This window comes from Gymnoscopelus microlampas (assembly GCF_963454915.1).
Source record: "Gymnoscopelus microlampas genome assembly, chromosome: 18".
Classification (NCBI taxonomy): Eukaryota; Metazoa; Chordata; class Actinopteri; order Myctophiformes; family Myctophidae; genus Gymnoscopelus; species Gymnoscopelus microlampas.
This window is the reverse complement of record NC_139955.1, coordinates 7,717,897-7,742,701: the sequence shown is the minus strand read 5'-3', so window position 1 is coordinate 7,742,701 and position 24,805 is coordinate 7,717,897. Positions and strand designations below refer to the sequence as shown.

Here is a 24,805-nt window from a genome sequence, read left to right as displayed (position 1 = left end):
ACCATAAAGGCAGCTAAAGACGGGGATCACTTGAAGAGTGCTCCGGGTCCCGCTGATGATGTCACCTTCTATACACTGAGGCAGGTTAAGAGGGCAGCGCTGACCGACAACCGGACACTCGGGAACAACAAAGAGGCACCAGTTTATTGCCTTTCCCAAGAGGCGCTGGCGTCACCGCGGCCCCATAAAGAGACGTTTCCCACTGGGACCCTGCACCCGCTGTCACCCTCTGCACCCCAACCCCCCTTTGCACCCTTCCATTCTGCCGGGAGACTCTCCCGGGATGCCTATAGCATCTCCATGACAACCACCACCGTGTGTATGTGTGTGTGTGTGTGTGTGTGTGTGTGTGTGTGTGTGTGTGTGTGTGTGTGTGTGTGTGTGTGCGCGCGCAGGGGGCTTCCATAAATGCAGTAGCGCGGGGGGCTGGGGGGGGGGGGGGGGGGGGGTTACTACATTAACCCTGGCATCCATATTTTTGGGCAAATTTCCAAAACCTTTCACTTAATGTCTTCTTTTCATAAACAGCTAAAATAGCCGGTGTACGAGCTCACAACGCATCACATTGAGACGCGCCATGTGCTTGTCTGCTATTTTTACAGTTTGGCGTATGAGGTATATAGGGCTTAAGTGGTTAAGTAGACACAGCAGAGGTGAAGGGCAGAGGAAGTGGACGGGACTTGAAAATAAAAGGCTCTCTAAACAAACAATTCTGAAGTGACCGTCCCACTGCTCTGTGTGTGTGTGTGTGTGTGTGTGTGTGTGTGTGTGTGTGTGTGTGTGTGTGTGTGTGTGTGTGTGTTAAGAGAGGTATATAACAGGGGCTTTAAACCTTGTGGCTTTCACACCAAATACAAAAGGAAGCACAGCTGTGAATATATAGGACTGTCACTTTGACATGGACACCAATTTTCTCACGGGCCACTATTCTGATTACATTCTTTATTTCATCTTCTCTTATTTACAAATGCACAGTAACAAACATTAACAACCCATACTTTTCAATTAAGTTATAATATCTCTCTCTCTCTCTCTCTCTTGTTTTGTTTTTTTCAAACATGACAACAGCAGAAGAATGTCAGTAATCTTCTTCACACGGTCTCTTCTTCAGTTTTGTAAAGTGCATCAGAACGATGAGACCTCGCGGAATAATAAAGGATGATGAGTTCAATATCGTATCGGTTGAAGGTTGGGCTACTGGCCAAGTAAGGCTTACAATAATCTTGCAGCAACAGCCCACAGTTTAAAAAAAAAAACATTATTTTGGACAATTCAGTCAATGTCATTACTAATCACAATAATAGGATTTTGTTTTTTATAGGCCACTGAAAATTAAACAATTCAATCATTACAGTTGTTAAACACTGATGAGACCTCAAGCACACATTTTTGGAACATTTTGATAGATTAACATACTGTACTAAAGGCTTTAATATGGAGAGCAGATGAATGACAGGTCTCTATGCAGTGCCCTATAGCCTGCACAGGACACTGTTAGATGTGCATGGAGGTAGCATGGGGGGGGGGGGGGGGGGTGGATTGTCCCATTGTTCTGAATGTGGCTCTTTATCTATTGTATTCAAGACAATGTGCACATGTTATTTAAGTTTAACATGTAGGGCTTTAGTAGAGCTGAATGATGCCCTAGCACGTACTGAAAACAATACAAGTAAAAAAAAAGATTGAGATACAGTTCATGAATACCCGCATACACATAGAGACAAGCTCGATAACACATAACAAAGTGTGGACAAACTGGAAAACTGACCTATAAAGTTCCATCACCTCCAGAGGGCTGGAGCTGGGGAGGAGCGAGGCATTTTGGGCCCAGGAATAAGTGTAGCACCGGGTGTTTTGGAGCCAGCAGTGGGGGCCTCTGTGCTTGCTGTCTTGGCGGCTTTGCTACGGGCTGCAGATATGACGGCTGTGCGGATGGTCTTGGCTGTGGCGGAGGACGGACTGTGGGCAGCACGAGGCTGGGAAGGGGCCTGACACTCAGAGTTTGGGGCTACTCGTTTGGACACACGGAGGGGGCTCCCTCGGATGAAGGACGGCTGGGGACTCCCCGGGACCTTCCCTGGCACTGTTCTGTCTGAAGTCCTACGGGTCAGGGTGGATTCTCCGGGAGTCTGCAGCTCGCCCGCCGCCTGCGCCCTCTCCCTTGCACTGTTGCTTCGTTTGACCTCTGCCTGAACGCCAGCGGGCCGCATGATGGGAGAGGAGCGCATGGATATGCTGCGAGGAGCAGCCAGGCGGGTGGGGCGGGGTGTGACGGGTGGGTCAGGTGGGGCTTGGATTCTGTTTGTGGGCTCCGTTTTGGAGCGCACCCTAGGAATGCCTGTACTACTGGAAGGTCCCGTGCGTGAAACAAGACCTCTCTTGGCTCCTACTCCACTACGCACGGGTGTCTTGGTGGTCCGAGAATCCCCCTTAGGTGTTGGAGACGTTGAGACCGCCCCCTCTCTCAAGTCAGCGTCCCTCTCTTTCCTCCACTTGGAGCAGAGACTAGGTGCGTGTCGTGGTAGTGGAGATGTCGGGTGTGACAAGGTATCGTATGATCGTAGGCCTTTCACCAGAGTGTGGCACTCCAGCGTCTCACCCACACGAGTATAAGACATGTCTTTCTCCCTCTCTGCATTTGGAAGGTCGGGGTACTCCTGCGCTCGCTGTGGGCTCAGCTCTGGTAGACTGGAAGGCGTCCAGTTCTCCACGGGTGTGCAGGCCGATTGCATGTCTGTCTGCCTTGTTAGCCCTCCTTCAGGCATAAGGCTCAATTGGAGAGCGCTAGGTTTAGCAGCAGGCTGGCTTGGTTCCTCTTTCTCCTCTGGCTGCGTATGTGTACCAGCTGGACCATCTGTGACCATGAAGGATTCAGACCGACTCTCCGAGGACTGGCAAGCTGAAGACACAGCCCTGGTATCACAATGAGAGAGTATTCCTGTGATATGAACAGAGTTTCGTGCAGACTCGTTAACTGAAGTGTCTTTGGACTTAGTCTGTGGCCGGCGAGTAGTGTCTGATACAGGCTGGCCAAATCTGTGTCTGAGAGCAGAGTCCTGGCTTTTAACACTCAGGGTAGTAGTGGCAACAGAGACAGTGCTGGTACAAGAACTGGATGAAGATTCAGTGGTCATTACAGTACTCGGTGTGTGTGGGATTTGAGTCACTTCATATTTAGGTCTGTGTGTTTGCGTAGTAGCCACTTCACACAGGCTTTGCGAAACATAAGAAATGATGTCAAGCCTCTGTTGTGTGACCTTGAAGCAAAGCCCATGCTGAGATGGACTAACTTTAGCAATATGTGAGGCTTGTACTGCTTCCACGTTCTGACCTTCTGCATGGTAATGATTGGTCTGTGTCCTGCTATCAGTGGGGGGGGCTTCCCTCTTGCTCAATGGGGAACTACAAATCCCAGGAGCAGTGTGATGGTCAAGAACATTGTCATTGGTTGATGTGGGACTGCTGCCCAGCTCTGGGAAGTTCCTAAGGGTGGATGAATTCTGCAGGTGGGCGGTGTAGTTTATGAGGTGATGGGAGTGCCTGCGGTGCTCAGAGCTCCTCGGGCTCCGTCGGCTCCAGGTGTGGCTCAAGTTCCTCTCTAGTAGTCTCTCCAGGTCATCCTGGCTCTCGTCGCCTCGAGGCTCCCTGGCCGGCCTCAGGCCCAGGCCCAGGCCCAGCTCCAGTCCCGTACACACGGCCACAGAGCGACGCTTCTCCCCGATCTCACGCTCACGCTCGATCCGTTTCTGTTCCTTCAGCTCCCGCTCTGCGTTCTCCTGTAGGAAAGGAAGGGCATCAGTTGATTATGTGCCGCAGGACAATCTCTAACTTCAAATCAGACATGTGCATCCATCTATGGGTCTGACCTGGACAGCTCTTTGGAAACGGTGGCAAAAGGAATGGAAGACCCGACAAGCCTCCTCCAGTTTGAAGGTGTCGTCCTCGCAGAAGAACTCTACCAGAGCCTGACTGGACATCCTCATGCCCTCCACTTCATCTTCTGCCTCCTTCAGCCGCTCTTCTGCCATCTGAACACAAAAGGAAATCACAAAGGATTGATCCAATTCTTAGCGTAGCAGTGATTTTACTGATTTTAGTGATTGTTGCTGCTATTTTTGCTATTGCTTGTATCTCCCTCTCCCCCATCTCTCCCTCCCACTCAATTTTTCGGTCTCTTCTACTCTCCCGTCTCTCTCCCTCGCTCTTTCCCCTCGGACACGGTCAAGGCAGATGGCCGCCGACCCTAGAGCCTGGGTCTGCCTGACGTTTCTTCCAGTTATGTGTTTTTTTGTGCCACTGTCGCAAAAATCCTTGCTCAGGGTGGGACAATGTCGGGTCTCTGCTAAATATGTAAAGTGTCTTGAGACAACTTGTTTTTATTTGACTCAATAATAAAATGTAATTGAATTGAAATTCTAGACTCTGGTCATGGGAGACCAGAGTACTTGTGGTTTTCCATCCTCCCAGGAAGCTGATTTCCTTATCATACTAGCTGTCTACTCAGGAAGTAGGGGGACCTGGAACACCAGCTGAACACAATTGGCAGAACAGAAGACAGGCAGTAAAAATGTTCCTGGTGAACCAAACTGTAAACTGCAGACTTACAACACTGCAAATCTTGCAATGTTAATAGGCTCTATGCACAGCAGCCATATTGGACAGAAATTGGGCCTCTTCCTTGCTTCCTTCACAGGTGTTACCAATGACACTAATGAAGGCTCTGTTCCATTTAGTGTAGCACAGTGGTTCTCAAACGTTTTAATTTCAAGGACCCCCATAACTCTGAGAGTGTACAAATGGAACCAAATGGATCCGGGAGGGTCCATTTGGTTCCATTTGTACACTCTCAGAGTTACACCCTCTCAAGGAACCATGAGGGTCCCTGGACCACACTTTGAGACCCACTAGTATTTCTAGTGAGCCAACATGCACAATATCAGCACCCTGACTCTGATTGACCAGAATGGAACAGAGCCTTAATTAGTATCATTGGTAACACCTGTGAAGGAAGTCAGAAGAGGCCCAATTTTTCTCCAAAATGGCTGCTGTGCATAGAGCCTATTAAACACCGATAATATAACGATGGACTTGTGAGGGTCCTAACAGCATATTAGTGGATATAGCCAATCTCCAAGCTCACAATGTGTCGCAATGTGGCGCGTTGTGAGCTTGTAGATCTGCCATTTCCACTACTTTTTTAAATGTTTGAAAATGTATATGTACGTAACATATTTCAACATGGAAACGATTATGACGATTATGCAAAATAACTGCCATCATCTCACATAATCGCGATTAGGCAGTTATGCAATAATTGTGACAGGTCTAGTTGTGGGTCAGTAGACGGTGTGTGTTTATCATACCTCCAGGAAGGGCAATGTCAGTCGCTGGATCTCTGCATCCGTCTGGGTGTTGACACTGAGGGCCAGCAGTCTGCTCTGTAACCTAGACAGGTCCTCCAACACAGACTCTTCACACAACCTGGGGAGAACAACAATGGACACATATTCATACAATATCGTCGCTGTCGGGTGGAAACATTGTATGTTCAAAACAGTTACTTTTCAGGGGGAAAAAAGTTCCAATGGGTCAAATGTAGTTATTTAGTCACAAGCTCTTGTTAATCCTTTATTTATAAATAACACTTAACCACTTTCACTTTAAAAAAACTTTCCAAAATGGCCAATCCAAAAGCTCACAACGCGTGGCAATGCGTTGTCATAGTACAGCGACACTGTAGTATGTAGCATGGTAGCAAAGTAGGGCATTAAAGTTTGAAAAAGTAAAGGAAATACAAGGTTTCTGCCCGACAGTGGCGATATTTAACTTAGTTCTATTAGCATTTCTATACATCTTTGGGAGTTTTATGTGCAGAAAGCGAACGTCGGCAAAGTTAACACAGTTTGCAGTTTTAGCACTGATTTCTAGAGCATAGAAGAAAGGTAATAGGAACAGCATGCCAACTCTCCAGCAGAGATAGAATACTGGCTCAGATTATCAATGCAGTCATGACCCACTTTCATGCAGCCAGATTCCTATTGCTAACAGCTGGACATAAAGCACTGATAGAGAAATTCAACAGAGCTACGCTGTAATGTTGTGTTTTAGCAGTCAGCTGGAGTGTACTGACGTTATTGAGTAATGCACTGGTTCTCAACGTCGGGTCCGGGGACCACCAGGGGGTCCAAACAGACCCTTATGGGTCTGTAACCTTGAGAGCACAAATGGAACCACATTTGTACACTCTCAGAGTTGAATGAACGCAGATCATTTTACAGTGTTTTTTTAGGGTCCTAGAGATGAAAATGGTTGCATTTGTACACTGTGAGTTACAGACCCGCAAGGTACCGTTTGAACTACGGCTGCACAACATATCGAATATTTATTCGCATCGCAATTAACAAAAGAGTTTTACATATCGCAAAATACTTCTACATCGCAAAAGAAATGTTTTAACTTGTTTTCAGGTTTTTATTCATTATTCAATACAACAATCCAGGTATAAAGGACTGTATGGCTAAATTGGTGGTATATATTCATTGCAGTTGTAGTAGCCAGGTGCAATGTTTTCAGTAAAACCATTTTGTTGGAATGGAAATAATCCACACCTTTTTCTTCTTTTTTTTCAGTGTGTGCATACAGTAGGCTAATCATTGTCTGGATTCTGTGTAAGCAGCAAACCAAAGGCAGAAAGTCATTCAAACGGTATTCTTCAGTATTTGCTTACTTATCACGAGTCATACTGTCATCACAACATTCAACAATGTCATCGCATATCGCCTGTTTTCCTAATATCGTGCAGCCCTAGTTTGGAACCCTGGTAGGCCCCCAGACCAGACATTGAGAAACATTGGGGTAATTCATGCATGTTCCTCCAGCCTCCATCACAAAACGCTGCATTGATCAGATCCATGTTTTGGGAAAAGACTGACCTGGAGGCGGAGCCAACGTGCCCCAGTTGGCTGGGGAAGGACAGCAAGCTCTGGTCCCGTTTCACAGCTTCCTGCGGAGAACAAGACAAATGATTATTCCAGCTATTGTTTCAAAAGAAGCAAGCAAGTCATTTTCTGATGCTGCTGATGGGAATCATTTGGACTGTGGGACAGTGTGGCTACTCTTCTCTGAACAAAAAAAAACACTTCATTTGGCACAATATAAACTGTATTGAAAACTAAAACTGAATGCATAGTCTTTATGCTCTGGAGGCCTGGGTTCTAACAAAAAAGAAATTCTGTAAAAAATAAATAAAATGCATTGTTGAAATAAAACAACGGGGTGGGGTACAGTTATAGCAGCTTTTCCTAAATATATATTTGGAAAGGGAGGTGAAACTAATAGCTCCCTAAGCTTCATCTTCAATGTATTTATGTTAACAAAAGCCATTTTAGCAAATGAATAATGCTGTTCCGTGTGTGTGTGTGTGTGTGTGTGTGTGTGTGTGTGTGTGTGTGTGTGTGTGTGTGTGTGTGTGTGTGTGTGTGTGTGTGTGTGTGTGTGTGTGTGTGTGTGTGTGGGGGGGGGGGGGCTCAGCGTTACTGCACGTCTTCTTCTCCCAACCAAAGTTCTTACCATGGCCACAAAATGCAGCAGGTTCATGCCAGGCTTGTTGGCCTTGGTGTCAGCCAGCTTGAGCAGCGAGTTGATTCGGAACCCGGCGGCGTTGCCTGAGTATCCACCCTGCGAGGTGAAGCACAAGGTCAGACTCTTGCCGTCTCACAACATTATGACGCGGTTGAACAAACAGCGTTACGAAACCCAGGTGCATGATCTTGGAGTGACGCTCTTGAACACACACCCGGTCTCCTGCACGCCACGGGTCATTGTGCACAAATAAAGAAACCGTTTCTCCTTTTATCCCTTAAGAGTTGGACTGAGGAAAAGAAAGGTGACATAATGAAGAGGCAAACTGGGGCGCTGGGGTGGCACAGGGGTAAAGTTCCTGCCCATCACCATGGAGATTAGGGGGGCGCAAATCCTCTGCGGTGCCTCCAACAAACAGAATTGGCCGTGGTAGAGGGAGGGAAGCCGGGCGGGGAGGGCGACGTCTGTCCCTGCACTAGCAACTCCTACAGGTTGTTCAGGGTGCTTGTTCAGCGGGGTGCGGAACCAGGAGGAATAGAGTGTTCCTCTATATGCATTACGGCCTTCCAGTGAAACTCCTCCTCCTCACTGGCAGGTGAAAAGGAACGGACTGATGACGTCACATGTTTTGGAATGGAGGAGACATGTGGTTGTCTGCAACAGATATTCTCTACTTTTCTTTTCCTTTCAAGGACCCCCAGTTTGATATGCATTGGGCCAAGGACCCCCATTTGATAAAAAAAATAAAATAGCACTGGGACCCCAATCTACTCTGTAAAAAAAAAGTGTTTATTAAACTCTGAGAGTGTAAAAATAATTGATTGATGATTTGAACCCCTGGTGGACCCCGGCCCTTATGTTGAGAAACAGTGATCTACACCCTCCCTAATGAACCACCCCAGTAGTGGTCAGCAGCGACAAGGGACTACAGTACAAAGGGAAATTGGGAATAGTCATAACTAAATTAGGAGAAATAAAACCAAAGAATTAGAGGCATACTCACAGCATTCATATAGTTCCCTGCCTTCAGCACCAAACGGAGGATGGAGTGTAACTCTGGACAGCTCAGCAGTTCTAGGAGGAGGTTCAATAATATCAGTGTTTTTGTGCAAACATTGAATGACCTACATACATGGCTGATGTCAAATACACTAGATGAGCACAATTTTTGATGAGATCATTCACTGGACTAAGGTAGTAGCAGAAACAGAAATGTGTAACTGTGCAACATCAGAATAGGATTGATAGGAAACGTTATATTGTTGAATAATGGACCTGAGTGGAAGCATACTGAGATTACAGACTGACCAGTAATCGACCGTTGAGGGACTCCATATGAAATGCCTTATTTATGCGATTCAATGTTGCCAATAGAAACAGAAAAAGACCTTCCTGTGAGATAAGATGACTAGTTTAGAGCAATTCCTTTAAGGCCTAAGCAGTGTTCAAGTCGACAAAAAAAGAATGGTGTGGTCTAATTTGTCGAGGGCTGCACTGAGATCAAGTAGTACCAAAACAGAAACTTTATGATTTTCAGCGGCATGTACAGAAGTACAGAAGTGAAGTTATCTTGTGCATGGAAGTTATTACTGTGAGCAGCAGAGTCCAATATTACCTTCTACGGACAATATACGCAGCAGCTCATCGAGTCTGCATGCAATAGTATTAGCCATGTTCTATTTACATTCTGGCTTCACACGTAAACACAGAGACTAAATGCAAATAAGAGCACTTAACCACATTAACGCTGGCGTCCCTATTTTGGGCATATCATTACAGGCAAACTCAAACTCTTTTCAACAAGTTTTTTTCATTTCCCAATTATAGCAGATCTATAAGCTCACAATGTGCGGAGCATTGGGTTGTAACATCTGCTATTTTCACTATTTGTCATTATATAGGTCATAAGTGGTTAAATAGGGGGAATGGTTGAGTCATACAGGTGTCATATTTGCATATAGCGCCCCCTGCTGTTACTTTACCTCTGGCCGCCTCCCTCAGACATCTGGCTGCCACACACAGAGAGGTCACAGCGGGGTCAAACTCCTGCTGCAGGATCATGGCATCCAGACGCAGACGAAAACTAAACGTAGAGAGGAAGAGAGAGAGAGAGGAAGAGAGAGAGAGAGGACAATGTGAGTGTGATCAAATCATCTCTAACAAAAACACAAGTGAGAATGAAGCGAAAAGGCAAGGAATGGGCCTTTAGTGTGTGTGTGTGTGTGTGTGTGTGTGTGTGTGTGTGTGTGTGTGTGTGTGTGTGTGTGTGTGTGTGTGTGTGTGTGTGTGTGTGTGTGTGTGTGCGCGTGTGCGTGTGCGTGTGTGTGTATTAAAGGAGTACACATCAAAATCCTCATGTTCATTTAAAGCTACAATCCCAAAATGTCCTTGGCTTATCAGCGTTACAGGGCTACCAGGGCTACTTGTCATTGTCCTACCTGACACCAGGGTCTAAATGTCTCAATAGCAGAGTAGAGAGACCACCTCCAGCCACTGCAGATGTACTAGTTATATTGTATTTTATTGTAAATAAAGATTGAAAAAAGTTCTGGATTGCATCTTAAAATCTGAGAGTGTACAAATGGATAAATTAGCTGAGGATTTACTGTGCATGTGTGCATGTACAGTAGCAGAAAGATAAGTAGGGTTTTCAAAAACCTCCCAAAAAACACAAAAAAAAGAATAGATCAGCCAAAGCTATAATTAAGTTAGGCTGTACCGGTAGAGTATGAAGAACAGGTCAAGCAGCATTTGTGGACTCAATTAATGAGGCCATCTGAGCTCTAGGACAGTGGTTCCCAAACCTTTTAGCTCGAGCTCCAAAAGAGAAATTTGATCCCCCGTGACCCAAACTAGTGAAAATAGCAGATCTACAAGCTCAAAACGTGTCGCATCGCGCCGCGTTGTGAGCTTGTAGATCGGCAATTTTCACTACTTATTTGTTTTCGAATTTATGGAATTTTAGATTTTTGGCATTTATTTACTTAATTATTTAGAAAAATGTCTGAATTTGTTTTTAATTCATGGAAAGTTTAGGGGGGGGGGGGGGGGGGATAAAATATATTTTTATTTATTTATTATAATTAAAAACTAAATGCAGGAAATTAAAAAAATAAAGTGGACACATAAAAATGGACCCGAGACCCACAAATGGCTGACCCACTGTTTGGTAACCACTGCTCTAGGTCATGGGTCTGGGACCCCTAGAGGTCCTCATAGTTACTACAGGGGAGCCACCAAATCTTTCTGTCATAGGATCTTTTTTTACATGAACTTGAACTTGAACCCTAGCAAGATGACTTATTTTCTATCGATTACTCACCCCATGGAGACTTGAATTCATGGATATTTTTTCCAATTTGTCGCATTCCTAAGCCAATAATTTTATGACCGGCAGCGGTTCCGGTAGGAGACACAAAGAGTCTCCTTTGTGTCTCCTACTGGAACCACTGCCAACCGGTCCGATTGTCATCAAATTATTGGCTTAGGAATGCGACAAAAGCTAAAAAATAACCATGAATCCAAGTCTCCATGGGGTGAGTAATCGATAGGAAAAAAAGTACAACTGAACTATCCCTTTAAGTCCAAATAATGTTGATCATCTTTATCTGTTGATTCTCTGCTCCATGAGCGAGAAAGCAGAATAAGTACAATCACAAAATCTAAATGAAGCCGATTCTGCCAATATATTAAAAAAACAACTAGACCTGGTACATCATTTGGGGAAAGTAAAATGGCTACATTTTGAAAAAGTTCTCTAGCTCAGTCAAAATGGTCCCAAAACCATCGTTTGGGAACCACTGCTCTATAGTGACCTGGTTGAAACGTACCTGGGGACCTCCACTAGCAGCAGCATGAAGAGGTCGGGCTCTCCCAGATTTCCACGTTGCCCCTTGAACCTCCTGAGACGGGACTCCTGACACACACATACACACACACACCAGACAATAAGCAAACATCTGGAACGCAGCATAGAAGAAATACCCCAAACCCCAACATGTCGTTAGCAGTCACTTATAATATCGTTCACCAAAGTCCCTCGTCAGGAAACACTCCACATAAGGCGGGATGGCGTAATGGTAAACTCTTGATCATGTTAATGGGGACCAGATGACGGCGATGGTGTTGGTGGGGGTTTGGTCAGTGTTGTTGCTGTAATGAAGGGCGTTGCCAGCAGTGCTGGACAGAGCACTCAACCCCCCCCCCCAGTTACTTGAGTCAAAGTATAGATAGCACTCCTGGGCAAATATTCACTCAAGTTGAGCCGTCAAATTTGTACTTGAGTTATAGTACTGGAGCACTAGCTTTTAAATATACTTAAGCGTTCAAAAGTACATGCTTTTAGAAATTGAAACATTGAAACATTTTCCAGAATATTTTCAAAAAAGATCAATTATAGTGAAAATAGCTAGCCTGACACTCAGCCTGAATTTTCATTTCGTTTCACTCCATTATTCAGTCTGAAAGCCCTCTCAATGCAGCCGATTTCTGAGATGGGGGCGTGGCCAAAGTGGGACTCCACTATGAACCAACGCGATTGGTTCATACTGGATTATCCCGATCCTGATTCGTCGTACAGATTTTCAACCGAGAAACACCCGCCTTCGACAGCGTCACCAGACCCTGAATGCGGAGCAAAGGATTCAGGGGGTGGAGCCAGGCTAGAAAATAGCAGATCTACAACCTCAAGCTTGTGAGCTCGCAGATCAAGTATTTTCATTATATTTGAAATAGGGTGCTGGTGGTTAATTCTTATTGCACTGTTTTCCTTATTTGTCTTTGAAATGTAGTGGAGTGAAAGTATCTAAAAATAGGAACTCTCAAGTAAAGTACAGATGTAAAATGTACTCAAGTACAGTACTGAAGTAAATGTACTTAATTACAAGTGTCCACCACTGGTTGCCAGAACAGACATAAAGCAGCCTTTACCTCCTCCACGTCAGGCAGCATTTTGCAGAGTTCTGCGAGCTTCTCGGCCCCGTAGCGCTCACTGGCCCCCTGCCTGATGTCCTCCACTATCTCCTTAGCAGCGCTGTGGAAAAACACGCCCATCTTTAGCATGATGACATCGCCTTTAAACACGCAATGAGGCTGGAAAGCATCAATGACTGTAGAACAGAGGGGTTCCCAAAACCTTTCAGCTCGAGACCCAAAAGAGAAATTGGGTGTTCCCAGGACCCAAACGTACACAAATACATCATGAAGCGTTATTTCAAAAACTGTGAAAACAGCCGATCTAAACGCTCACAATGCACCGCGATGGGACCCGCTGTGAGCTTATTGATCTGCTATTTACAGTACTTCTAAAAATAATTACATTTATGGATTAATCCTTAATTCACCATAGAGTGGATCGAGTCGCTAGTTCTAGTTCCTCAAATCACAGAAGCAACGGATGAAGATTATGGGTCATTTCATGTCAAGGTAGGTAGCAATACAAGCCAAGGTTCTACCAAAAGCTGTAACAAGGGAGCAAGGTGCTCAACGAGGTGAGCAGCATTGACTTTGTTCAACTAACAAACGTACACATACACACACCTTATCAATCTTGACTGTTAGGGTAGAGGGAGTTTTGACGCCACACTGGCGACTCACAGTGGCGTCTGTACTGAACAAAGCACAGGCACCCGACACACACACTTCCTGGATGTCAAGGTGTCATTGGAGAGGACAGACATGAGAGCTGGCCCTGAACGTTTGAACTCTGTCTGTCTTACTTCTTCCTGGTGACACATCTGTCCACCACACACACACACACACACACACACACACACACACACACACACACACACACACACACACACACACACACACACACACACACACACACACACACACACACACACACACACACACACACACACACACACACACACACACACACACACACACACACACACACACACACACACACCCTCTCCCCTCAGCCAAATCACTCAGCCTATCTTAGGTAGTCATACCCCACTTTGTGTGTTACAGTACGTTTCCTTTATTCTGTGACCCCCCCCCCCCCCCCCCACACACACACACACACACACACACACACACACACACACACACACACACTCAGCTCATCACTCACCTCACTATTCTAATGTTAACTCTGAAGGGATCGACATCAAAAGTGCAGTAAGAATGAGTAACTCTGTTCTTTCATTTTCAAAGGCACTCAAAGAGAGCTGTGGTTTTCTTTTGTCCTTTCCGTGTAAAAACAAGATACTGATTTCAATAACTGCCCATAGCAGAAAAATGACAGTAATGAGAAGGTAGGAAACAGAAGGGAGAACATGGTGTCTGGCAAAATAAGAGGAGGAGGGGGGTGAAAAAAAAAAGTACTTTGTTGAAGCTGCACCCTTATTTCAGAAGTGGGGCGGTCTCTGTGCTGGTCACACAGACACAAGGCAAATACGCTCCTGACAGGACCAGTGTTTTGTGTATAGAAGCAGCTCATCTCACATAATGGCTTTACTTCTTACAAGTCTTGACAAATCTAGTTTAGAGAGGCCCGCTCTTCAATTAGGATGCGCACAATTGAACCACCTCCACCAACTCTGGTGTACACGAGCAGACACGACAACATACCAGCTCTGCACAGGGCTTTGCCCTGATTCTCTCTTTCTCTTTCATATTCTGTGAGCTTGTAGACCTGCTATTTCCGAACAGCCAAAGTCTAAAATAGGGCTTAAGTGCTTCAGAAAGTGCCTGATTTCCTGATTACTTAGCCACTCATTAATGAGAAAGCGAAACCCTGTTTGAACCACGCAAACATCCTAAAGCCAGTGAGAGGAGGGATGAATATGACAAGTCTCCAGCAGGGTCTCTCTCCACGGGGAGTCAGCTTTTACACAAGACTGTCAGCAGGTGACAACTCTGACCCTAGGGGTGACCGTCTACTCTACAGCCTAACGCTGCCCCTCACCCGTCAACCTTCTTTCAAGACCCCCAGCCTCGCAGCTGTGGGTGAAAACTCCCTCCACCTGTGTCCCCCCGCTCGGCCCCCGAACATCGCAAACATCAGACACCCATCGCTTAATGGTTTCTTCACACTTGACACTCACTCACACACCTCGTTGACAGAAGCCGTACTCTAGTGTCCGTCTCAAGTGTGAAGTGTCGTTCCCCTGGGCACAGTTCTACACACTTCTGTTTCCTGCTCTTAAAACTAATGGCACGCTTGATTGATGCATATGACCTCCAGCAAGGGCAAACTAAAAAAGGTCCATATGGTCGCAATGACTTTGTCCAAGAGACACGGAATCACGCACAGTGTAACAGATAGTCCGTCAAGAGGCTTACGTTTTGAACTGACGCAGGAATATCCCGACGTTCATACTGCGCTTGGCGTCCAAGAGGCAGATCTGTGAGAACAAAACAAAAAAAAAGACAAAAACAAGTCAAACGCTTTGATCATTAGGACACTGGTTCTCAAAATGGGACCCCCACAGCTCCTTGAAGGGGTTCAAGGGGGTCTTTTTTATTTTTTATTGAAAAATTGTGGAAGATTTTCACAATTCTTAACAACACACATCTTCTCTTATGGGGGTCCTGTACAGAAAATATCTTCAAATGGGGGCCTGTGGCCAAATACATATCAATGTGTGGGTCCTTGAGAACCACTGCAATAGGACAATAGAGTCTACGTTTTACAACCACATCTAAAAGGTCCCAAAATGAGACAAAGCACTGTGTGGTGCCATGCGGTGTGCCCTCTGACCTGATCCGCGGTGCTCTCCTGGGGGGAGCCGCAGCGCAGCAGGACGGAGCGCCGTCTCAGACTGCCGGAGCCGTCCGCAGGCCTGGTGTCCTGCTGGCCGAACAGCTCATCCAGAGAGTGCAGGTCGATGGGGAACTCGTCCTCCCCCGTCGCCGCTCCACTCCACACGCTCTTTCTCCCCTCCACCTTATAGTTTACACAATTTTGGCATTTATAGGACGCTTTATACAGAGACTTACAATAAGCACGGCAAATAAGCACATAGAATGCAGAGGGAGCCTGTAGTGCCTCAAGAACACTAGGATACCAGGTAAACCATGAACCAACATCTGTCTAAAAACAACATGCTATCTGAATAACAATCTGTACATCGAAACTATAGGATAGTCAGGTAAACAAGGACTCTAGCATCAGTCTTCTAAATAACATTCTGTACATTGAAGCTATAGTGAAATAAAGATTGAATTGAATTGAATATAGTATACCACGTAAACAATGAACCTGGCATCTGTCTAAATAACATGCTATCTAAATTACATTCTTGACTTTTGGGGTCAAGGAAAACCAAACCTAAGAAACAAAAGATATGAGAACAAGTGACCAAGATAAAGTCTGCATAGTGGCCTAATGGCCATATCTTGGTCAGTCGCTAGCATCCATCGAGAGAGAAGGTGGCAAGAAGGGGGGTACCTTCTCTTTGGGGATCCGCTCCCAGTTCAGCTTCCTCAGCCGACTCCGCCGGGCGATGTCCGCGCGGTCGAAAGGGGAGGACGGTGACGACGGCGACGACGGAGGGGGCAGGGGTGGAGGAGGGGGCGGTGGAGGCGGCGGAGGAGGCGCCAGGGGAGGTGGCGGGGGGCTGGTGGTTTCAGCCGGGGCGGGCGGCATATCCATGGCAGTCACTTCCACAGCGGCGGGGAAAGCGGGAGGAGGGTCGACGGCAGGCGGCGTTCCATGAAAGGCGCGGGACAGCTCCTTACCGGACACGCTCAGGTTGATAAGCATAGAGGGGGTCGGGAAGGGCGGCTAGTGGGCTTTAGAACTGTGGCATGGAGGCATGGAGGCTAATCCCCGTGTGCCAACAGTTTCTGCTCAGCCAAGGATGCCCTCTCTGCAGTGGGATCCAGTTCAAAGGTCAATCAATCGCTCTGGCTCCAGTCTAGAGGGGAAAAGACACACACAAAAAAAAAGTTACCACAGACCACATTATTGAACACAAACAAACATCTTGGAGTTTCTTGTTGCAACCATGTGAGACTGTAGGTGATATTTTGGACTCTCGGGCGGGTTTCTTTCAGCTAAAAAGGTGATGACCTCAGCTAAATATTCCATAATTAGCCAGCGAGCTAATTGTGACACCTGGCCTGTAAGTCCTTTCATTAGCGTGGCTTCAGCAGCCAGTTGGAGCTGAACATTGGTAACCTCGGGTTCAACTTTCAGTGGAAGTTCAAGGCGTTTTTTGGAAAGTACTAGCTGTGAGATGAACCCTCTCCCTCCTTCATTGGCTGTTTGAACAGCTTGTTCCATCCTGTTCAGTTTCACATCACTGCATGCGTGTGCACAAGTGCACACACACACACACACACACACACACACACACACACACACACACACACACACACACACACACACACACACACACACACACACACACACACACACACACACACACACACACACACACACACACACACACACACTTCTTCTTCCTTCTAATTAGACTAAAATGAAGACATCAGAAGCAATGGGACACACAGGTAACCACAAGACTAAGAAGGGGGCTACAGGTTTTGCTGCATAAAAATCCTGGAAATTATTTGAAGTACTTTGTCACAGCAGACATTCTGGCCAATGGCCATGAAAGAGTGAAAACAGCCCCAATGACACTAGTTGGACTCCAACTAATGTCATTGGGGCTGTTTTCTCCAACTGTTGGAGATCTATTTCATTTAGGACCTACAGTAAATGAACATTTGACTTCACTCTGGCACAGATGAACACCTCATTTAGGTGTTTATGTGCCAGAAAATCTGTGTTTCTGTGTGCCAGCATGAAGTCAACTGTACAGGAGTTGCCCACACTGGTGCACAGTAACACGTAAATGAAACCAGAGAAGTTATGTTATTAAGCTATTATCAGCCGTGTTTATGACAAATCAAAATGTCGGCTGTGAAAAGAAAATGTCTATTGTTTTGTCCTTGTGGGAGGTCAGTCACCTCTGATCAAAAAAACAAAAACAAATCTGAGAGCATATTGTACACACTTGCACCAGCAAGTTTTGGGAAGGATTAGTCGATGCAATTACAAATGACTCATAGTGTCTGCTTCTAAAGGAAAGCCTCTAATCATTAACATAGGTTGTAGATTTAGCCCAGAACTCCATAATAACGTGTCTAGAAGAGCAGTATTGATCATAATTGATTGCCAAATTGTTCCAGTGGGTGGCCAACCACCACATGACATGAAAACCATCAAAAATGTATCTGGACCAGTGGTGGAAAAAGTACAAAAATGTTGTACTTAAAAACAAAAAGTATCAATACTGCAATCTAGAATTACTCCGGAATTCTAAATTTACTTCAGTAAAAGTACAAAAGTATTGGTATCAACATTTATTTAAAGTATCAAAAGTATTTGTAGGCCTACTCATTATGCAGAATGTCCCAGAAGTTTTCAAAAATACATAAAAATCTTTCGAAAATAGCAGATCTACAAGTCAATGTGATGTGTTGTGAGCTTGTAGATCTGCTATTTTCAAATGGCCAAAAAATGTATAGGGCTGAGGTAGTTAATGTATGTTTTGTAATAAAAAAAATAAAAATCTACAAAGTAACTAGCTAAAGTTTTCAAATAATTGTAGTGGAGTAAAAGTGCTCTGAGACAGAGTACAAGTAAAAGTAAAGTACTGAAAACTGAGAAATACTCCAGTAAAGTTAAAGTACCTCAAATTGTACTTGAGTACAGTACTTGAGTAAATGTACTTAGTTACTTTACACCACTGCAGGACTGTGCATCGAAAACCATCAAAAATGTATCTGGACGGACAGCCACCGTTCATTGAGTTCAATGCGGTCCAATGGTAGGAATCTTCTTCGTAAATATAAGACCCATAAAAGTTATAATTCTTAATTTTTCAAAGATGTTAAGTGGAATAACGAGTCTCTAGTAGATCTATAGACTATAATAATAATAATAATAAGATTCACAAAACCTGTCACAGGTTTTGATGTTAATTAATGAACGATCACCAGTCAGTAAAGCTATGCTTGTGTGGTTTCAGTCAAACTTTTCCACACAACCGCGAGTTTTCCATCTTTAGTTTACATTTACAAACGACTTGACACTTACTTTAGCAATATTTTGACAATTGTAATGTATTTGCCACAATCCAAACCAAACAATTCCACGATCATACTTACAGTAGTAGTACAGATCCACTTCCACAGTGAGTTATCTCCACACAAATATCCAGCAGAGATGTACAACCACAGCGTTTCACTCTACAAACACTTAACCATATAAACTCCAGACCAGGTAATGTGTAATGTAGCGTTGAGATCCTGTCCGATCGCTCCGATCTGTCTCTGAGTCTGAACTAAACTCAACTCTAGGGAAACTTTCCAAAGCTTTCCAGGGACGCGCACGCAGGCAGGCGCGCTCCCGCGGCCAGATCGGACCAAGTATCCTCCCAGTTTTCCCATGTATGCTGCTGGTGGATGGATATGGATTGATGGTGGGAACTGGGAATGGCATTTGCAGGTAGCCTACTGCAGTGGTTCGCAAACTTTTTCATGTCAAGGACCCCCAAATTGACACGTATTAGCCCGCGGACCCCCATTTGAAAAGATATGCCCAGGACCCCCATAAGAGAAGATCTTTATGTCTCTAGCAGTGATTTTCAACCATTTTAATTTCAAGGACCCCCCAGTTTGACATGCATTTGGCTATGGACCCCCATGTACTGGCATTTCTATCTCTGGGACCCCAATTTATATTGTATAATCAATGTTAATTTAACTCTGACAGTGTACAAATGGAACCATTTGGTTCCATTCGTACACTCTCAGAGTTTACAGACCCATAAGGGTCCATTTGGTTCCTACCTATCCATCATTTAGCTGGGGACCCCCTGGAACTCCCTCAAGGACCCCTGGGGGTCCCCGGACCCCACTTTGAGAACCAATGGCCTACTGATTGGTGAAAAAAGTACTCAGATTTTTTTACTTAAGTAAAAGTATCAATATGTTCCTATGAATTGAATACACATAAGCCATAGTGCTTTCTTGGGTTCAATGCTTTTAGCATTGTTATATGTATTAAACTGTACATTCTGTGCTTTTTTTTGCAAATTGTCTTCTAAAAAAAAGTATTCAATGAATCAATCAATACTGCAATGTAGAAATACTCTTTTTTTTTACTCAATGTACTTGAGTAAAACTAAGTACAAAAGTATTGGCATAAAAATTTACTCATTATGCAGAATATCCCATTAAAAAATAAAATGTATCAAAATCTTTTGATCATAGAGTTATAATATATCGGTACTACTACTCTCTTCAACAATTTTGGCAACTTTTTATTTACTTCTAGTCTTCATACACGTTGCATGCATGTTTTGTTGTGTTGAAAATGATGTTGTGTTGAAAATCTTGGGTAGAATAAAAAAAACTACTCAAGTAAAAGTAGCATATTACTTTCAATTATTAATGACTCAAGTAAAAGTAGGCTAGTCATCCAAATAATTATTTGAGTAAAAGTAAGAAAGTATCCAGTGAAAAGACTTAATAATGAGTTACTTCATGCAATCCAAATAAATCAGAATGTAATTATCTGAAATGATTTAAGTCCTTCTATTATAGAAATAAACAAAATTGGCTGAAGTGTCTCTGAGAGAAAGAAACAAACAGAACATGCATGTGATAGAAGAAAGGGGAAAGTGGAAAGTAGCCAAAAGCTTTACAAAATGTCACTTTTGTTCTTTTACATTTAGCCCAAATCTAAAAGAGCAAAAGTAAAAAGAAATCTTCACAAAATAGTGAAAATGAATAGTATGTTGCCGTAAAACTACTAAGTAGGCTAGCCTACAGTTTATTCAAAACGTTTAAATGTAACTGAGTAGTGAGTACTTCGCAACTCTGTGTATTGGGTAAAAGTGTTCAGACTATAGCTACAGTCATCTCCACTTTAAAACCCTCATAATTAATGGCAAACCCTGGGAGAGAGAGAGAGAGAGAGTCATAAGACAAACAGTGATCTTGATTTTCCCGTCACTGGGCAGAACAATGTCTGTCAAGTCCAGATAAGATTATAGATGAAAGGCTGTCTTCTGCCAGGAGCATATTGACAACCTGATAAGTGTCTATTTCAGAGAAGTCACCTGAGAGGGAGGGGGGGGGGGGTCCGGGTTGTGATCCTTGTAGTGTAGAGGCGTTTGATCAGACTGAAAATAATATACTATAGAGACCCAGAGAGAGAGAGAGAGAGAGAGAGCCGATGGCTGTCAGAAATTGTGTCCACATTTCTCCTCATTTCTCCAGGATCCGCCTGGAAGAAAGAGAGACATGAAGAAGCTAGAAGTCCCACGCGAGAGTGCTGAAAATGGCCGGCCGAGCTGTTGACACGCAGGGGTGTAGAGTCATAACACGGGCCCTTTCATCCGAAGTGCTGGAGCGCTTCTGGCCCACATCACCTGGTGCACCCAGGACCAAGTCCAGCTCAGGTGACCCCTCTCCCATGCACCCGCTGACAAGTGCTAGTCAGCACCTCTCTGGCTCGGAACAGTAATTAGGGGGTTAGGACCCCTTGAGATCTGGCTATTGTTGTCGCTGTCCGCCGGGGGGCATGTTATGGGCCCACTCGTGCCAGAATAAACCATTCTCAGGAAACTTCACTTTCTATTGAGTCGCTCGCTCCTCCGAGTACAGTGCAACTGTTCAGAATACAAGGAAATGCCACTGCTGAGCGACAGGCTACTTAAATCCCATACAGGCCACAAACAACCCTGTACAACTCCGTATAGTGTGTGCCGTGACGGTCCAGTGCAACACGGGAGCACAGCGACAGTGATTAATGAAGAGCCATAGCAGTTCATTTAGCATCCCTCACTTGTTTCACCATGACAGTGGTAACTGGGAAAGGCAAACCAGTCTGCGCTCTGGCGTTTTCCAGGCCCCACTCCCAAAGCCAGGGGAGCCTTCGTTTGCATAACAGTCCCCCCCCCCCTAACCCCCCCCCCCCCCCCCCCCCCAAAGCCTGTGTGTCTCACTGGGCCCTCATTCTTCAGTGAATGAATGTACGCGAGGGTGTTCATGTGTTAAGACTTTATGTGTGTGAGCGCAAGAGGGAAGGCATCTCATTGAGTGTTTTTGTGAATGACTGCATTCAAGGTTAAAGCGCCCTGTGTGGACGTCAGCGCTGGGAGGCCTGCGGTGGCTGAGAAACGGCGGGATGGTGTTTTTCTACCAAAGAGATACCGCCGCGACGGTACACGTGATTCTCGTCAACACCTCCATGAAGCGTCAGATCATAAAGGGTGAGAATTTTTCAGATTTGCTGAGAGAACGTGCTCCCTCCCTTCCTCTTCAGTGAACGCATTTGTTGCAGAAACCTTGTATCTCCATTAAGGCCATACTTCATTGTATCACGTACAATTCGTGAAAATGGCTGATCTACAAGTTAACAACACGTCGCATCTGCTGTTTTCTCTATTTTAGATTTTCTTTTTTAAAGTGACAGTGAAAGTGTGTCTGTGTGTTTTATACATTGTGAACCAATGGAAAGTGTAAACAAGAGCTTGTGACTAAATCATAACTATCGGATTCATTGGAACACAGTACTTTTTTCCCATTTCCTGAAAAGTAACAGTTTTGGACATTCAAGGTTTCCACCCGAACAGTGACGAAATAAGCCCCCCCCCCTCCTCAGAAGTGGGGGTGCTTAGCGTGCTTAGCGTGATGGGGCGGTTTGCAGCCGTGCAGCAAGTGTTAGTCTCTCTTTCCCTCTCTCCGTCTTAATCTCCCTTTGATGTCGCACCAGGGTTACGTAAAGGTGAAGGCTATTAGCCTCCCTCCTTCACTGCTTACACACACACACACACACACACACACACACGCATGCACGCACGCAAGCGGACGCACGCATGCGCACGCATGCACGCACGCACGCACACACACACACACACACACACACACACACACACACACACACACACACACACACACACACACACACACACACACACACACACACACGCGCGCGCGCACACGCAAACTCACACTCACTCACAATCGTAACACACATATCCAGACACAAAAACACACACATACAGTACATACATACATACATACATACATACACACACACACACACACACACACACACACACACACACACACACACACACACACACACACACACACACACACACACATACATACATACATACATACATACATACATACATACACACATACACACATACATACATACATACACACATACACACATACACACACACATACATACATACATACATACACACTCTCACTCAGAACTTTTGCTTTTGCTATGGCGATCATGTTCTATGCAGTGACCCCCGATTTAATTGGCCTTTCACGCTGCAGAAATGAAAGCGGATGTAAAGGAATCAATGAAATAGATTTTTGTCACCCAGCTGTTCCATTTATATGGCCATAAAAACACCACAGTGAAAACTATTCCATGTCAAAGTATTGATGCATAGATGTTATAGAATGACTGAAATTCTGCCTCTGGTGTGTCTGCTGTGCTGTGCGGAACCTCCTGGGGTTCCACCACTTCCATAGTGAAGCAACTAGGTCACACACACATGCACACACACACACACGCATGCCCACACACACACGTTTGTATTACTATTCTTGTGAGGACATCTAACTTTTAGGACGGCAATTCTATAAGTACCATTTGTACAATTTTGGCCATTTTGTACACTAAACCTACTTAGTTGTGTGTTGAAGCTCACAACACGTTGAGCTTGTAGAGCTGCTGTTTTTGATGTGCAACACACCGGCATGCAACTAAGTATAAATCAGGCATAACCCAAACCCATCTTTTTTAACCATACAAATCATTTCTCTTGAGAGGAGTCTGAGGACCAGGAAAAATGTTCCTCACAATCTACATTACATTACATTACGGTCATTTAGCAGACGCTTTTATCCAAAGCGACTTACAAGTGCATTCAACATAGGGAACAAAACTTAAGTGCATTCTCTTCTAAAACAAGCAACTAAGAGTATACCTAGCGCTAAAGTAAAAGTGCAATATATCAGCTACCTACTTTACAATCTATTTCTCAAATTCTACTATGCTTGTGGGGACATTTGGCCCTCACATAGAAGTGCACACACACACACACACACACACACACACACACACACACACACACACACACACACACACACACACACACACACACACACACACACACACACACACACACACACACACACACACACACACACACTAACCTGTGTCTGATCTTAGACTGGAACAGTAGGTCTTGGGGGGAGGGGGGTTGTTTCTAATCAAAGCCAGGTTGCTCTCAGGTCTCAGTTCCATGCACAGCTGCATTCTGCTCACGTGCAGGAAGAGGACAAGGATCTCTGGCTTTGGTCAGACTGCGACAACTGATAAGGAGAGACAGCAAGTCGCACTCGGTCTTGCTTTCTCTCTCTCTCTCTCTCTCTCTCTCTCTCTCTCTCTCTCTCTCTCTCTCTCTCTCTCGCTCCACTTTCACACACTCACCTGCCACATTATATATAAAGTACATTCCCTCCTCCTCCTGAATATGTTACAAATAAAGTCTTTGAATCTTGCTTGTAGCTGATCTACAATTAGCTATTTGCTGTGAAGATGTTTAGCATAGAGATTAAACAGACCAGGGCCTAGTATAGGCCCCTGGGGGACTCCAGTCAGTGATGTATCTAGGGTTTGAGTGGTTAAAATCAGAGAGAGAGAGAGAGAGAGAGAGAGAGAGAGAGAGAGAGAGAGAGAGAGAGAGAGAGAGAGAGAGAGAGAGATGCTCCCACAGCACTGACTGGCAGTATGGGTTCACAGACAGGCCATTAGACCTTGTTGCAAACATTATTGAGACAAGAACCAGAAGATGAGATGACAGGCTGTCAGTCAGAGAAAAATAATGCTGGAAGGATTCTTTGTATCTTTCTTTTTTTTTCTGTCTGTCTGTCTGTCTGTCTTTCTTTCTTTCTTTCTTTCTTTCTTTGACTCTGAGTTGAGGACACGTGAGGTCAAACTTTTGCCACAATGTTGCCGTTCTGGTTTCTTTTGTTTCTTTAGTAGATTAAACTGTCTGTCTGTCTGTCTGTCTGTCTGTCTGTCTGTCTGTCTGTCTGTCTGTCTGTCTGTCTGTCTGTCTGTCTGTCTGTCTGTCTGTCTGTCTGTCTGTCTGTCTCTCTCTCTCTCTCTCTCTCTCTCTCTCTCTCTCTCTCACAGTGACTCAAAAGGTTT

At 44.9% G+C, this 24,805-nt stretch overlaps 1 protein-coding gene across 2 annotated transcripts; it reads right to left on the bottom strand.

Annotated features, from left to right (window-relative positions):
* Window positions 1-960: 960 nt before the first annotated feature.
* Window positions 961-18,872, bottom strand: fhdc2 (FH2 domain containing 2). 2 transcript variants are annotated; one of them, XM_084041280.1, is made up of 13 exons: window positions 18,711-18,872; window positions 15,986-16,447; window positions 15,296-15,481; window positions 14,878-14,939; window positions 12,511-12,613; window positions 11,412-11,497; window positions 9,564-9,664; window positions 8,585-8,655; window positions 7,570-7,677; window positions 6,933-7,003; window positions 5,364-5,481; window positions 3,867-4,028; window positions 961-3,776 (listed from the first exon to the last, which is right to left on the bottom strand). In XM_084041280.1, exons 2-13 carry the CDS (start codon window positions 16,298-16,300, stop codon window positions 1,782-1,784), a joined length of 3,378 nt encoding a protein of 1,125 aa, XP_083897406.1. In that variant the 5' UTR covers window positions 16,301-16,447; window positions 18,711-18,872; the 3' UTR covers window positions 961-1,781. The 2 variants fall into 2 exon arrangements, with proteins under 2 accessions (XP_083897406.1, XP_083897407.1); XM_084041281.1 differs by having other exon boundaries at window positions 15,986-16,454; window positions 18,715-18,872.
* Window positions 18,873-24,805: the final 5,933 nt, after the last annotated feature.